The sequence below is a fragment of the Neophocaena asiaeorientalis genome, unplaced genomic scaffold, assembly GCF_003031525.2.
Source record: "Neophocaena asiaeorientalis asiaeorientalis breed wild unplaced genomic scaffold, Neophocaena_asiaeorientalis_V1.1 scaffold78, whole genome shotgun sequence".
In the NCBI taxonomy this organism is placed as follows: Eukaryota; Metazoa; Chordata; class Mammalia; order Artiodactyla; family Phocoenidae; genus Neophocaena; species Neophocaena asiaeorientalis.
In genome coordinates this window covers 19,835,900-19,846,336 of record NW_020175018.1, presented here as the reverse complement: position 1 = coordinate 19,846,336, position 10,437 = coordinate 19,835,900, and the positions used below count along the sequence as shown (strand labels likewise).

The 10,437-nt window shown below is 65.4% G+C and overlaps 3 protein-coding genes across 3 annotated transcripts in view; all 3 read right to left on the bottom strand.

Moving 5' to 3' along the window:
* Positions 1-2,968, bottom strand: part of SLC34A3 (solute carrier family 34 member 3) — a 5,563-nt gene extending 2,595 nt beyond the window's left edge. Inside the window, exons 1-9 of the mRNA XM_024762102.1 lie at positions 2,864-2,968; positions 2,031-2,157; positions 1,665-1,754; positions 1,152-1,280; positions 927-1,070; positions 739-850; positions 472-667; positions 180-269; positions 1-83 (exon numbers count right to left, since the gene is read on the bottom strand). The exon at positions 1-83 is cut by the window's left edge and continues 2 nt beyond it. Of these exons, the coding sequence (XP_024617870.1) occupies positions 1-83; positions 180-269; positions 472-667; positions 739-850; positions 927-1,070; positions 1,152-1,280; positions 1,665-1,754; positions 2,031-2,118 (932 nt within the window). The 5' untranslated portion in view covers positions 2,119-2,157; positions 2,864-2,968. The remainder of the gene's footprint in view (positions 84-179; positions 270-471; positions 668-738; positions 851-926; positions 1,071-1,151; positions 1,281-1,664; positions 1,755-2,030; positions 2,158-2,863) is intronic.
* Positions 2,969-4,501: 1,533 nt separating this feature from the next.
* Positions 4,502-4,972, bottom strand: RNF224 (ring finger protein 224). The gene has a single exon (XM_024762443.1). The coding sequence runs from the start codon at positions 4,970-4,972 to the stop codon at positions 4,502-4,504; it is 471 nt and encodes a 156-aa protein (XP_024618211.1).
* Positions 4,973-6,965: 1,993 nt separating this feature from the next.
* On the bottom strand, positions 6,966-8,535 carry CYSRT1 (cysteine rich tail 1). The gene is made up of 3 exons (XM_024762442.1): positions 8,412-8,535; positions 7,883-7,987; positions 6,966-7,592 (listed from the first exon to the last, which is right to left on the bottom strand). Exons 1-3 carry the CDS (start codon positions 8,533-8,535, stop codon positions 7,243-7,245), a joined length of 579 nt encoding a protein of 192 aa, XP_024618210.1. The 3' UTR covers positions 6,966-7,242.
* Positions 8,536-10,437: the final 1,902 nt, after the last annotated feature.

Below are 10,437 nucleotides of genomic sequence, written 5' to 3'. Positions count from 1 at the left end.
GGAAGCTGCTGCTCGGTGGCAGAGCTGTTCCTCGCAGGGCAGGGGCCGCCAGGGGCCGCACAGGTGCTGCTGTTCCCTGCAGTCTGGGGAGGCAAGGCGGGTTGGGCTCAGGACGGGCTCAGAGTAGCCAGGACCGGCTAATTCAGTGGGTCGGAGTTCAGGGGTCCAAGGCACCTCACCGTCTGCACCTCGGTGCCACACCGTCGCTTAATGAGGCTACTGTTGGTAGCGTTGCCTGTGCCGCTGCCCGTAATGACATCAGCGTCCAGCTGGGGGACAGAGGAGTCTGGGTCTGGTGTTGGACTCCCCGGGGGCTCAGAGGACCACAGCCCGGCCCAGTGTGCTCTCTCTTCCCCCAGCTGACGACGCCCTGCCCACATCTGCCTCGGCTGTCTGTCGCCACCTCCCCAAGAAACCCCACCCCGCCACGCCTGGCGTGTGGGTCCTGCCGGAAGCAGCGGCTGGCCTCACCTGCACGATGAGGCGTGTGAGCGGCCGTGTCAGCACCTTGAGGATGTCAGGCGCGTGCCCCCCGGGCTGCAGGCTGGCAGCGCCCAGGGCCAGTGCGCTGAGCCTCTCCAGGGGGGCCGCAGCGCTCTCCAGCGGCAGCAGGGTCAGCGCCGTGAGCCAGTTGAAGACGCCGTGCACGGCTGAGCCGCCGAAGGCCCTGAGGCCACACGGAGTTGGGTGGTCGGAAGCCTCAGCCGCAGCCCCTGCCCTCCCCCGCACCTCACTCACCTCCGAAACGCGTCCCGGTCCCCCGACTGTGCCATCGAGACCAGGGTGCTGGTGACGGATGTGCCCACGTTGACGCCCATGATGACGGGCACAGATGCCCGCACGGTCAGCACTGTAGGGGTGCTGCATCAGCCTCTCGCCCCTCACCCCGCCACCACCATCCTGGGGGAGGGGAGGGGGGCACTCACGCTTGGAGGCCACCATGCTGACCACGATGGAGGAGGACGTGCTGGAGCTCTGCACGAGGACCGTGCCCAGCACGCCGATGACCAGTCCAGCCACAGGGTTGGACAGCACCACGTTGTCCTTGAAGATGTCTCCAGCTACTTTGCCTACGCCCGGGAGACAGGTGCCCTGAGGCTGGGGAGGGTTGGCTGGCTGCCCCACCCCCAGCCACCTAGCTGGTCACTCACTGCCTAGCAGCTGGAAGGCAGAGCTGAGGATGTCCAGGGAGCAGATGAAGAGGTAGAGGCTGCCCAGGAGCCCACAGACCTTGAGGAAGCCAGCAGCCCCCTGGAGCACCCTGCTGGCCATGCTGAGCTCTGAGGACAGAGGGCAGGGCTGTCCTCAGCCAGTCCCCACCCTGCCCCCACCCCGGCTCCCCTTCCAGGCCCCTTTCTCTTCTCCCCACTCCCAGCACAGGGCCAGGGTCCCTCTCCTCTGTTCCTTTGCAGAGTGGCCAAGCAGACAGCCCCTTAGGGCCTCTGGGGAGCCTCACTGCCCTCAGGAGGGAGGAGGGGGGGCAGGTGGGCAGGCAGGCCGTTGAACTGAGGGACCAGGGTGCCCTGGCGGTGGTCTGCGTGGTGGGTTTCCATGGGGCCCGTTGGGGCAAACCCCCTCCTTGCTCTCCCCAAGAACCCTCTCACGCTCACACCCTGGCAAGTCCGAGCCTCGTTTGTCCAGTTACCCAGCATCTCCAGACCTACCTTTCCAGGACTGGCCAGTGTCCTTTAGCTGAGGGAGGGCCCAGGGGTCCACATCCCCATCTTCCAAGATGGGGGCAGAACCGGAGGTCCCTGCAGGGGTCAGGGTCAGGTAGGACCGGGAACCTAGCTGTTTCCTGGACACCTTTAGGTGGCGCCCAAAGGGGTTGGGGGGACTGCGGCACAGGAGCTTGGGGTGAGGGGCAAGAATGGGAAGGAGGGGGGCCCCTAACTGTTCCGGCCCCTGGGCTCTCCTGGGGACGGATGGGCTGGAGCCCCTCTCCCAGCTTCCCCAGAGCAATGGGTCAGAGGCCAGGTGGGTGGGCAGGGAGGCAGGCCGAGGCTCCGGGACCCTGGGGCTCCTGGTACCTGCATTTCCCAGCCTCTGGTCCACCAGGCCAACTGTGGTGTCCAGAGTGGCAGGAGGGTCCTGGGCGCAGGTGAGGGAAGTCGGCATGGATTTTGGGCAGGGACAGGCCCAGGCCCAAATCTAGATCTGCTGGGGGGAAGGGCAGTTCAGACACAGCTCCTCCCCCTGCCCGCCAGGTCTTGGGGTCCCCTGGCCTGAGACCTCACCGCTGTCCTCCCTTCCCACCCGCCGTTGGCCTTGGTGACTGTCCCCTTCCTCTGTCCGCAGGGAGATGGCTATAGTGATCTCAAGTGGCTGTCAGGTGAGCCCAGTCCAGTTTGGGGGGACCGAGTTGAGGGAACCCTGGCTCCGTTGCTGGTCCTGGCTGGAAGAAGGCCTGGTGGGTGGCCTAGGGTGCTGGGGTGTGGCCTGAAGTGGTCGGGAGCCGGGGACTTGGGGACCTCTCCTATCAGGTGTCACAGAGACCACTGCAGCCGGTCGTGGCTTAGACTCTGGTATTTGGTACCAAATGGCAACATCTCCGCTTGATAAGGGCCCCACCTCCAGTGATGGGGGGCAGGACAGGGGGCTTGGTCGCCCCCACCCCACCTCAAGGCTCCCTCCTCAGCCTGCTGGGTCTGGAGCCCCCATCGAGTCGCCTACCTCAGCTCCCAGTGCCCAAGGCCCGGGAGCTGGGGAGCCTGCTGCCACCCCTCCCTCCTGCTGCCCCCAAGCTGCTCTCTCACCCTCAGCTCCTAGAGAGTGGCGGGGGCGGGGGGGCGCCTAAGCCCTGGAGGTCACCCAGCCCTGACCCCAGTGTCCTGGGTCCCCACCTAGTTCTAGAAGCTCCTACCTGTGTGGGTAGTGAGGGGCACCTTCGGGGAGGAGACACAGGCCAGGAGCAGCTGCAGGTCAAAGATCTGCTGGGCGCACACATGACCTGCTGTGTGCCGAGCCCCATTAATGTTTACCCAGGAGCCGAGGCCCCTGAGGGGTACCATTGCAGCCCCAGTACCTGCCTTGTCCAGGCCCCACTGTCACTCAGGGGTGTTGCGGGGCTGGGCAGGGGGTCCTTAGTGCTGGACTTCCACGAATGGATGACTTGGTGACATGCCAGATGCTGCCGGCTGCCTGCCCAAGGCAGGGCAGGGTGCTGGGGCTCTGACTGGCCAGCCTGGGGACCCCTTGGCAAGCTCTACGGACCTCACTGTGGTTTTCCTGCCCAGGTCCGATAGCCAGAGGGAAGCCCTTTGCACCAGGTAGGCGGGGAGGGCAACAGCCCCTGAGGTCATCCAGTTCAGGTCTGGGCTTGGGGCAGGGCTGGGCCTGGCAGAGCTCCCTGCGGGCTCAGCCCCAGTGCTGGGCAGCAATGGTCACGGTCACGGGTGTCATGCCTTCATCTGCAAGGGGGAGGGCAGGCGAGGCCCCTCCCCCAGGCCACGTTGCTGCCCAGCCCACTGCCCAAGCTCACCTGGACCAGGAGACTCGGCCCATCCTGTTCTCTCTCCAGCTGAGCCCTGACCGGCCCCCTTGCTCGTGGAGTGCCTCTTATTGGGGTCAGTCCCCTTACTGCTCCTGGGATGTGGGGAGGAAGAGCTGTCTGGCTGGGGCCGGCCCCTCCCCGTCCATCAGGCCTGGTCTTCCTGGCCCCCTGCTTGCTGCCCACCGGTCGCTGGTGCAGGGGGACTTTGTCCCCGGGAGGGAGGAGGTTTCTGAGTGTCCTCTCAGCACATTCTCTTGTCCGTCCCTGCCACCCGCTGCCCGGCGCAGGCCCCGCGGGCCCTCCCAGGGCCTCCTTCTTGTGCAGGGGTGGGGATGCTGCAGCCCAATTGGTGGGGACTGCGTCCACCGTCTCCAGCACATGCTCTGGTCCCTCTGAAGGGTCTGTCTGGTGGCCACGGGGAGGCAGAAGGAAGCTGAGGGCCTGGCATGGGAGCGGCTGTCCTGAGCAGCCCCTCAGGCAGGTCCCCCACCCTGGGCCTGGACCTCCTTGGACACCTGTGGCAGCAGTGACTGTGCCTGCGGAGGACCCTCCCCAAACAGTTCCCGACACATCGCAGGGCTGCCTCACAGGCCAGGGGTGAAGGGAGAGCCCCTCCCTCCCTCCGGGCTCACGCCTCTGGGCCGTTCTGTAGAGGGGAGACCTGCTCCAGCAGGACCGGGAACAGCCTCTGCCGGGCCCTGCCGCTCCGGCCTGCAGCCCAGTCCCTGGGGTCTGGTCCCCAGACCCTTTCAGGAGCCACCCTCTGAGCTGGGTCTGGACCCGGGCTGGACTTGCAGGCGACTCTGACAGCAGCACCCCTCCCCTGCACACAGACCAGCGCGGGGCCTGGGAATCCTGGCTGGGATTCCAGCTCCTGCAGGGGCTTACGGTACTGTGGGCACAGCTTGCGACCTTAGGTTGTGGCCCCGGGGTGAACACGCAGAGTGGCCCCCGGGACGCTCTGCCACCAGGCTGTTCTGGGTGGACGTGCTGCCGACCGGCCGGGGCTCAGGCCTCGGGGCTGCCTGGGGGGTCCCAGCAGAGGCCGCTGCAGCCCCAGAAGCAGCATCTGGGCTGGGGGAAGTGGGGCTGGGGGCCCAAGGCAGGCCAAAGCCTGGCCGGCTGCTGAGTGATGGCGGTGCTGCCTTTGAGGGGCGTGGGGGGCTGGGCTTCTGTGCGAGGCGGCTCCCGCTCGGCCCTGACGGCCAGGAAGGCAGCCAGGTCGAGGTCCAGCATGGCCACCCCTCCGCGGGGCGTGGGTGTGCTCTGGCGGCACTGCGGGCAGGGGATCCAGCGCTGCTCGTGGGCTGGCGTGTCCAGCCGCCGCACGCACGCCTGGCAGAAGGTGTGACCGCAGTAGAGGCGGCGGGGTAGGTGCCCAGTGAGGTCATAGGCTGAGTAGCAGATGACGCAGTCACCTCGCTGGGGCCCAGCGGCTGTGCCCTCTTCGGAGGCCCGGGGACCCTCTGGCGGCAGCATCCTGGGGGAGGCATGCAGGGGGGTTGCAGCCTACGCATCCCAGGCTGCCCGTGCTTGTCCTGCATGGCTGGGGCCTCGGCACCAGAAGCCCCACCGGAGGACAGGAGCCCAGGCCTCTGCAGACACGGGAGGGTGGGTGGTGGCCAGTGGGCCTGGTGGACACCAGGCTCTGGGCACAGCCTGGGTCCCTGTGACTGCTGCTGGGCAGCGTCCTACCCTGCTCTCTGGTCTCCCTTTGTGGCTCTCGTGTGCCGTCCCAGGCCCGAACCCACCCCAGCCTGCCTGAGCCCCAGGCCTCTCTTACCTGCATCCGCTCTGCTGGGTGGCTATGTCCAGCCAGAGGGTGGCTGGGCGTAGGGGGGACCCAGGGCGCCCTGCGGCTCCCTCCTTGGGGCTCGCGTTACTGGCCTACCACGGACCAGTCAGCAGGGAGGCAGGTGGTGGCTGTGGGCAGGCGTGGGCTCCCCTTTCAGCCACAAAGAGCTTGCAACTGGATCCACCGGCTTTACCTCATGATGGGAAAGCTTTTTGGCTTTGACCTGGGTGATGCCTGTTCTTCGGCTCTTAGTTCAAGCGTCACCTCCTCCAGGAAGCCTGCCAGGACCCCCACCAGCTCAGAGCTCTGAGGGGTCCTTCTGCTCTGTGGCTCAAGCACAGTCACAGTGTGTGTGTGTGTCCATGTTGATTTGTCCCATTGCCTTTGTCCCTGTCTGGGCTAGGCCTGTCATGTTCCCATCACAAGCCAGCCCCATAAGGCTCCAAGGAGGCCCTCAAGCACAGGAGTGGACATCCCCACTCATACAGAGACCACCCCGAAACTCTCTGAGGTGCAGGGCACCGTGGGCAGCTCCGGATGCTCTCCTCAGAGGCCACCTCCCCCTGGCCTCTGCCTGGTCAAAGCTCTGGGGCCAGCCCAGTGACATAGCAGAATGGGGTGTGTTGGGAAGGGTGGGTTGAGGTCAGGACCCCAGAACCCTCTCCGTCCCGCTAGAGGAAGCCAGGCCCAGAGGGTCCCCTCCTTACTCCTGCCATCCCGGCAGGCCCCCGCCTCCTGGGCTGGTCAGACGGGTTTTTGGTGGCTGGCCCAGGTCGGGTCATCTTCCTGTGCGGGCCAGTCATGGGGCAGGGCCGGGAGCCTGAGCCCCGTGGAGTCAGGCCACTGACACGCCTGCCCACGCCCAGGGACCAGTACTGCCGTGTGGCCAGTCACCAGGGGTCGGGGGGACGGCTGGCACCAGGACACGTCCATCCTGCGGGGCCAGCTTGGCCTCCTCCGGCTCTCTGTGCCTGGTCCTGGAAACATCAGTGTGCCCGGCACCGGCCTCACTGCTCAGTCTTCACACCGGCATCCCGGCCTCAGCCCCGTGCCAAGCGGCTCAGCTCCCCACATGCCCCCGACGCCGGTGCGCTGCGCTGCTTGGACAGGTGGGGGATGGGTCTGGCCCAGCGCCTCCTCTGCCCACCTCCACGAAGCCCAGGCCCCAGAGGCAGGACAGTGGGGAGAAGCACACGGCAGGTGTTCAGGAATTGGATGTTCTGTGGGAAACCAGGAAAACACCCTGGCCAAGGCAGGGCAGTGAGTCACGGGTGGGCAGGCTCGGTGCTGGCCACCTGGGCTCCCACTCCTGGAAACCTGCCCGCGCTGGTGCCGCCCACCGCTGCGCTGCCAGCACAGTCCTCCTCCTGGAGGCTTCTCTCAGGCTCCACTCCTGGTTCCAGGCCCAGCATGCTCCTGCTGTGTGACCCGCAGACTCTCCTGTCTCCCAGGCTCACCCTCGGCCCCAGGGAATGCAGGGCAGCTCAAACCCAGGCCCGACCAGCCTTCCTGTCCAGCCTCTGGGCCCACCTGAGAGCGCAGAGCAGGTTAGGTTGTCATGAGGCTGCCCCACCCCGGAATATCCCATAGTGGCTGGCGGCCTGTGGTGGCCTCTAGCCTGGGACCCTCCCGAAGCGGGTAGCAGTAAAGAAGAGGGGCCGGGACGAAGCTCGCTCTGCTTTATTGCCTGGCCCTGGGCCTTAAAGAGGTGGTCAAGGGTGTCCCGGGGGCTGGTTATGGCTAGCGCCCAGGGCTCTGTTTCAGGGGCGGGGGCTGAGCTGTCAGCCTTCTCGGTGGGTAGGTGCCGCTGTCCAAGGTGGGGAGCAGCCGACACCCATGACAACAGGCCAGTGGCTGTTCCAACTGTCCAGGCACTGCTGTGGCCACCTGAGCAGAGGCCCGGGCTTGCCGTGTGGGGGCGCCCCGCAGCAGGCCCTGCGGCCCAGGGGCCAGGCTAGGAAATGACACAGCACCAGCGGTGACGGGCAGTGTTGCCGCCACACCCCATCGACGGCAGGCCAGCGTAGGTCAGTCCTGCCTGGCTCTGCCCACTGCCATAGGGGGTGCAGGGCTGCTGCCAGGCCTGCTGGCCCTGGATGGAGGCAGCCGCCTCGGCACCCTTGGGCCCTGGGGCCTCCTCGGTAGGCTCCAGGGTGCAGGACCCCATGGGCAGAGGCTGAGACTCCAAGGAGGATGGAGCCGCCTCCAGCTGCTGCCCCAGCTCGGGCCGCAGGTGAGCCCTCAGGATGCTGACATGGGCATACGGGTCCTTGACGAGCATCTCAGAGGGGTCCATGGCTTGGCCTGGCAGGGGTGGGCAGAGGAGACAAAATCAGCTCAGTGGAGGGGAACCCAAGAAAAGCCAGGCTGTGGAAGCGCCTGAGTGTGTGTGTGAGGCCTATGTGTCAGTGCGTGTGCAAGGTAGCGGAGAGTAAGGAGAATGAGGGCCAGTGTCTCCTAGCTGCCCCCAGGTGTCCCCTGCCCTCCCTGAGAGACAGGGCCCTGTGACGGAGCTGGGAGTGGGGTGGGGGGCTGGGATATGCAGCTAAGCTGGTCCTACAGGGGGTGTGGAAGCCCCTCAGCCCAGGACCCACCTGAAGTGGTGACGGCAGCAAGCTGTCTTGTTCTCTGGGCCAGGTCCCAGTGCCTGTGAGCTGAGCGACTGGCAGCTGCCTTTTCCCTCCTGGGGAGGGGCGGGGCTCAAAGATGGGGTTCCCAGGATCCCAGGAGGCCCCAGCTCCTGGAGCACAGCGGCCACCCACCGTTCCTTTTTTGGATGGGTGTTGACTGCAGCCTGGCCTCCCAGGGACATTGCCAGCCTGGGTGATTCAGCCTCAACGCATCTGGGGCGTGTCCTGGCCCTCCAGGGACCTGCAGCTCACCAGAAGGCAGGACAGGAGGCGAGTCTGGGGTCAGGCCTGCAGGTGGTCTGGGGGCCCAGCCATTACTCACACGTCTCAGAGCCTCTGCTTCGAAGCAGAGAGCAGAGGTCCTCACTGTGACCCAAGCCTCTACCCCGCAGGCAGAGACCAAGATGTTTGCGAACACACGGCTTGGAGGTTTGCTGGTTTTTTTAACTGATAAGAAATGCTTCGTTTACACACCTTTGCTGATAAAACTTACTTATCTTACGATTGGCGACATGGGCTTCATACACAAGTGACGTTTCTAGCTCATTTCTTAAACTAGTTTCCCTCTGGTTGGTGGCCTCGTGGGCCACAAGCCCCCGATTCCTCAGCGTCCCCATCCTTGGCCCTTGCATCCCCTCCATCTGTGAGGGGGCACATAGCACCTGCCGTACAGGGTCGCTGTATGTGGAGGGGGGTGGATGTGAGCACTGGGGTCTTGGGTTTGGGGCTGGCACGGTGAGCTCCGCTTGGGGCAACCGGGACAGTAGGGTGCGGCCTGGACACGCACCCCTAGTCCTTGGCGCTCGGGGGGCACCCCCAGGAAGGGCGGGGTCAAATCAGACACGGCACAGAGGCCAGCTGACCAGAGTGGCCTGCACGGGGCCGGTCAGACCGGTCCGGACATGAGTAGTACCGATGCGGCGCCAGACGTAGGGGCAATTAGGCCCAAAGACCGGGAAGTTCGGAGGCGGACAACAGAGGTCCAGTGCGCAGGCGTCAGAAGCCCCGCCCACAGCCCCTACAGATTCTGCCCCTTGCTGAGAGGAGGCTGGCGCATGCGCAAAACAGGACTGACAGGGTGGGGGTGGAGGTGCTCCCGGTGGGAACTATATTCCCCAGAAGCCTCTGCGCTCAAGGGTTTTCCTAAACACCAGGTTCGGGGTCAGCTGGCCTCATCTGTCCAGGACCCGGCTTGGGCTGCACCATCTCTGAGCCGCCCGGCTCGGGAGGCGTGGGTTTGGGCGGGCTCTGGGCGGGAGCCTTGCACTGGGTGGACTTTACCTCCAGGGGCGGGGCCTCGGGTAAGGGGTGGGGCCTAGTGGCCGGTACCACCTCGGGTGCGCGCCTAGGGAGTTGGTGGGGAGATGAGCAAAGCCCTTGCCTTGCCTAGACTGGACCCCCAGTCCTCCCCTGGCCGGGGCTGCCGCAGGTACTCTGCCTTCGCGCCAGGGCCCCATAAGCACCCCGCTGCCCCTCCCACGGGACACCTGTACACTAGCACACATGCTTTTGCTGGATGGGGGAGGACACAGAGGCGCAGGCGCTAGCCTGAGACGGCAAAGAGCGGCAAAGTCAAGGCTTATGGGCCAGGGGTGCCTCTGCAGCCTGTTTTGCCCGCGTGGGGCCCTTTATCAGGAGCGCCGACCTTTCCGGGCTCTTTTGCCTGCAGGACTTGGGGCTAGGTGTACAGCCAGGTGCAGTCTGGCCTGTACAGAGCAGAGGAGCTGTGGCCAGAAGGGGCTGGGACTGTCCAGGGTTAGGTGCATGGCCCAGTGCTGATCAAGGGAGTGCCAGCATGCCATGTGGTGGCCCTGGCAGGTTAGGGAAAGGCTCTCTGGAGGCCCATGCAGCCCTGGTCCCTTGCCCTGTATTTGTCAGCATGTCCTCTGTCTTCCCTCTCACCTGAGAGCTCCTCACAGGCAGAGGGCGTATCCCGGGGCGGTGGCAAGGAAGCCTGGCCTGAGGAAGAAGCAGGAAGAAATGGAGCCTCTGTGCTGGGTGCGGTCAGGTTAGCACACAACTCTGTGACAACGGGACACGTGCTGACCTGCTGGGATGCCGGAAAGGGCCACCTCACCCTGTGTAGGTGCGTGTCCTCCCTGAGCTGCCCCATGGCAGCCTGTCCAGCTGTCTGTTTGACCTTCCACCTACCCCTCACACCACCCATCTGTCCAACTGTCCTGTCCTTGGAGCATTCTCCCAACTACCGTTCCTCCCTCCATTCACTCCTCTGATTGTGGCTTGCCTGCCCCTGATCACCCTCTTCTGTCACATCGCGGTCTTTGAAACAGCCTGCCGCACCTGTGAGCCAGAAAACCCTGGAGGCATTCCCACTGGGGGCCGAGTGGAAGGACAAGCAGAGACCCTGACTCTGGCGGGGACACAAGGCAGTCCCATGGTGGGGTCCTGGGAACCAGCTTTCATGGGACCACCCCTGGGCTGTCTCCTCCCCTTCCTCCCTCTGGCATTGTGAGAGCTCAAAGCAGGCTTCCCCTTCCAGAACTGAGGCAGGGGGCTTG

What these genes read in the sequence shown, in the direction of transcription:
- RNF224 (XM_024762443.1), bottom strand. Translation starts at nt 4,972, where the DNA reads ATGCTGCCGCCAGAGGGTCCCCGGGCCTCCGAAGAGGGCACAGCCGCT.
- CYSRT1 (XM_024762442.1), bottom strand. Translation starts at nt 8,535, where the DNA reads ATGGGGACGCTGAGGAATCGGGGGCTTGTGGCCCACGAGGCCACCAAC. An exon ending in TGTCGCCAATCGTAAGATAA is followed by an intron (nt 7,988 to 8,411) that starts GTAAGTTTTATC and finishes CCCATCTTTGAG; the next exon opens with CCCCGCCCCTCCCCAGGAGG. An exon ending in TGCTGCCGTCACCACTTCAG is followed by an intron (nt 7,593 to 7,882) that starts GTGGGTCCTGGG and finishes CACCCCTGCCAG; the next exon opens with GCCAAGCCATGGACCCCTCT.